At 42.1% G+C, this 3,419-nt stretch overlaps 1 protein-coding gene across 1 annotated transcript; it reads left to right on the top strand.

The window, feature by feature from the left end:
* The first annotated feature begins 2,243 nt into the window (after positions 1-2,243).
* On the top strand, positions 2,244-2,990 carry LOC148099952 (filamin-A-like). The gene is made up of 4 exons (XM_087849737.1): positions 2,244-2,288; positions 2,388-2,490; positions 2,525-2,620; positions 2,821-2,990. The coding sequence occupies exons 1-4, from the start codon at positions 2,244-2,246 to the stop codon at positions 2,988-2,990; spliced, it is 414 nt and encodes a 137-aa protein (XP_087705863.1).
* The last annotated feature ends 429 nt before the right edge of the window (positions 2,991-3,419 follow it).

Genomic DNA, 3,419 nt, shown 5'->3' on the forward strand with positions numbered 1-3,419 from the left:
ACTCTTGCTGCAGCATTTTGGATTAGCTGAAGGCTTTTCAGTGAGTTTTTTGGACATCCTGATAATAATGAATTGCAGTAGTCCAGCCTGGAAGTAATAAATGCATGAACTAGTTTTTCAGCGTCACTCTGAGACAGGATATTTCTAATTTTAGAGATGTTGTGCAAATGGAAGAATGCAGTCTTACATATTTGTTTAATATGTGCGTTGAAGGACATATCCTGGTCAAAAATGACTCCAAGGTTCCTCACAGTGTTACTGGAAGCCAAGGTAATGCCATCCAGAGTAAGAATCTGCTTAGATACCATATTTCTAAGCTTTTCAGCGCCGAGTACAATGACCTCAGTTTTATCTGAGTTAAGAAGCAAAAAGTTAGCGGCCATCCAAGTCTTTATGTCTTTAAGACATTCCTGCAGTTTAACTAATTGGTGTGTGTTATCTGGCTTCATGGACAGATAGAGCTGGGTGTCATCTGCATAGCAGTGAAAATGTATGCTATGTCTTCTAATGATGCTGCCTAAGGGAAGCATGTATAATGTAAACAGAATTGGTCCTAGCACTGAACCCTGTGGAACTCCATAATTAACCTCAGTGTGTGAAGAGGACTCTCCATTTACATGCACAAATTGGAGTCTATTAGATAGATATGATACAAACCACTGCAGTGCAATACCTGTAATACCTACAGCATGTTCTAATCGCTCTAATAGGATATTATGGTCAACAGTATCGAATGCTGCACTAAGGTCAAGAAGGACAAGCACAGAGATGAGTCCACTGTCAGAGGCCATAAGAAGATCATTTGTAACCTTCACTAAAGCTGTTTCTGTGCTGTGATGAACTCTGAAACCTGACTGAAACTCTTCAAATGAACCATTCCTCTGCAGATGATCTGTTAGCTGTTTGACAACTACTCTTTCAAGGATTTTTGATATGAAAGGAAGGTTGGAGATTGGCCTATAATTAGCTAAGACTGCTGGGTCTAGAGATGGCTTTTTGAGTAAAGGTTTAACTGCAGCCACCTTGAAGGACTGTGGTACATAGCCGATTATTAGAGATAGGTTGATCATATATAAGATCGAAGAATTAATCAATGGCAGGACTTCTTTGAGCAGTTTTGTAGGAATGGGGTCTAAAAGACACGTTGATGGTTTGGAGGAAGTAATTATTGAAGTTAACTCAGAAAGATCGATTGGAGAAAAAGAGTCTAACTTAACATCAATGGTACTAAGAGTAGCTGTAGATAATATTACATCTGTGGGATGATTATTGGTAATTTTTTCTCTAATGATAAAAATTTTATTTGTGAAGAAGTTCATGAAGTCATCACTAGTTAACGTTAAAGGGATGGTTGGCTCAAAAGCACTCTGACTTTTTGTCAGCCTGGCTACAGTGCTGAAGAGAAACCTGGGGTTGTTCTTCTTTTCTTCAATCAGTGATGAGTAGTAAGCTGTTCTGGCTTTGCGGAGGGCTTTCTTATAAAGCAACAAACTATTTCTCCAGGCTAAATGATGATCCTCTAAATTTGTGACACGCCATTTCCTCTCCAGATTACGAGATTACAAAATCCTTTAATTATCTCAAAAATCGACAGTGCGCCTTATGTATGAATTCTGGTTGTGCTTACTGACCATGAACCGATTTTATGTAATACACGGCGCTCAAAAATCTGTCAAAAAATGTTTTAGTACGACTTTGGTAAGCCACGAAGTCGCACCGCTTGATGGCTTGTCGGAGCATTACGGCTACGTAGTCAGGAGCCTCGCGGATACGTACTGTGCTTCAACATAATATTACTGTATTGTGTGTGGATAATGACCCCAAAATGCCACCTGTTAAGAGACATGCTGACGAAGCGGATTTCAAAGTCAAGGCTGTCGGTCACGCAGTAGAACATGAGAATAGAGCAGCTGCGAGAGATTTCAACATCAATGAATCAATGGTACGGAAGTGGAGGAAGCTGAAGAAAGAGTTGAGTAAAGTTTGACTTATCTTATCTGGCTGTTTTCTTTCGCTTAATGCGTTTTATAGTCCAGTGCGCCTGGTGTATGAAACCAGACCTGTTCATCAACAGTGCGCCTTATGGTCCGAAAAATACGCTGTGTTAAATCTGATTGAACTATAATCCCTCGTCTTCTGCACAGGATGGTGAAGTCAATTCTGTGGATGTCCAGGTTAAGGATAATAGCAACAGCACATACACCTGCACCCACACCCCACGTAAGCCTGTGAAGCACATTGTGATGGTCTCCAGGGGAGACGTTAACATCCCTGAGAGTCCATTCAGGGTGAGTATGCACTCACACACTCTCTCACTTTCACTCTGGCATGCAAGGTTTGCCTTTTCTTCTCACTGAAAAGTCTCTTGAGTTTTGGTGTGCCCACAGATGAATATCGGAGCAGGCTGTCATCCAAACAAGGTGAAGGTCTCTGACCCTGCAGTGGCAAAGACGGGCCTCAAAGCCTTCCAGCCAACATACTTCACTGAAGGTGGGCTCTGCTGCAGATCTTCCACTGGACATAGGACAGCTTGACCTCAGCCAGCTGACAGCCCCTCTTACAACACCCTCAGGCCCAGAGGAGCCCTGCCTGCTGAAGATGCTGCGTAACGCTCACATTGGTGAGCGTCCGTCTGATAAGTGAGAAGCTTGCTAAACAGTGAGACTCATCAGAATCCAAATACTTTATTAACCCCTAAGTAAAAGACAGAGGGGGAAAGTAATAAAAGTTCAAGCGTGGAGAAAGAAGCAGGAGCAACTGAAACGGGCTGCATGCACACACAAGAATAAGCGTTGTTAACATCTGTTTTGTCTGTCTTAGGAATCTTGTTTGTTCCCAGAGAGATTGGTGAGAACCTTCTTAACATCAAGAAGAACGGCCGTCATGTTCCCAGCAGCCCAATTGCTGTTATGATCAAGCAGTCAGGGATTGGTGATGTGAGCCGTGTGAGTGGACCGTGGCTGACCGAGGCCAGGACTTTTCAGCCTTGAGAGTTCATCATTGATGCAGGTATATGCTCAGTGAAAGCTTAGATACTGTGATATTTTTCTTTTTAAACATTCAAATAGAATATTTGTCAGTCTCATCTTCTTATATTAGGCTTCATCTGCTTGAGCCTTTCCACTGAAGGACCCAGTTAAGTGGGCATTAACACTGAGGACCAGGAGGATGGCTGGTGACACGATGTGTTGCTTTTTGAGGTCTTTTAGCCTGTTTCACTTTGTCAGACAGGTTCTATTTAACTGATTTCTTGATTCACAAGTCTGCAATTAATCAGGCCTGAGTGTGTTTAGTAACACTGAACTGAGGTTTCCAAAATTGGTTAATCACAGTTAACTCGTGATTTAACAAGAGGGGCAATTTGTTTTTACACAGGACCAGGGAGGTTTGGATCATCTTTCTCCCTAATCTATGAAATC

This window comes from Neolamprologus brichardi, chromosome 13 (genome assembly GCF_056152115.1).
Source record: "Neolamprologus brichardi isolate AB-2024 chromosome 13, ASM5615211v1, whole genome shotgun sequence".
NCBI lineage: Eukaryota > Metazoa > Chordata > Actinopteri > Cichliformes > Cichlidae > Neolamprologus > Neolamprologus brichardi.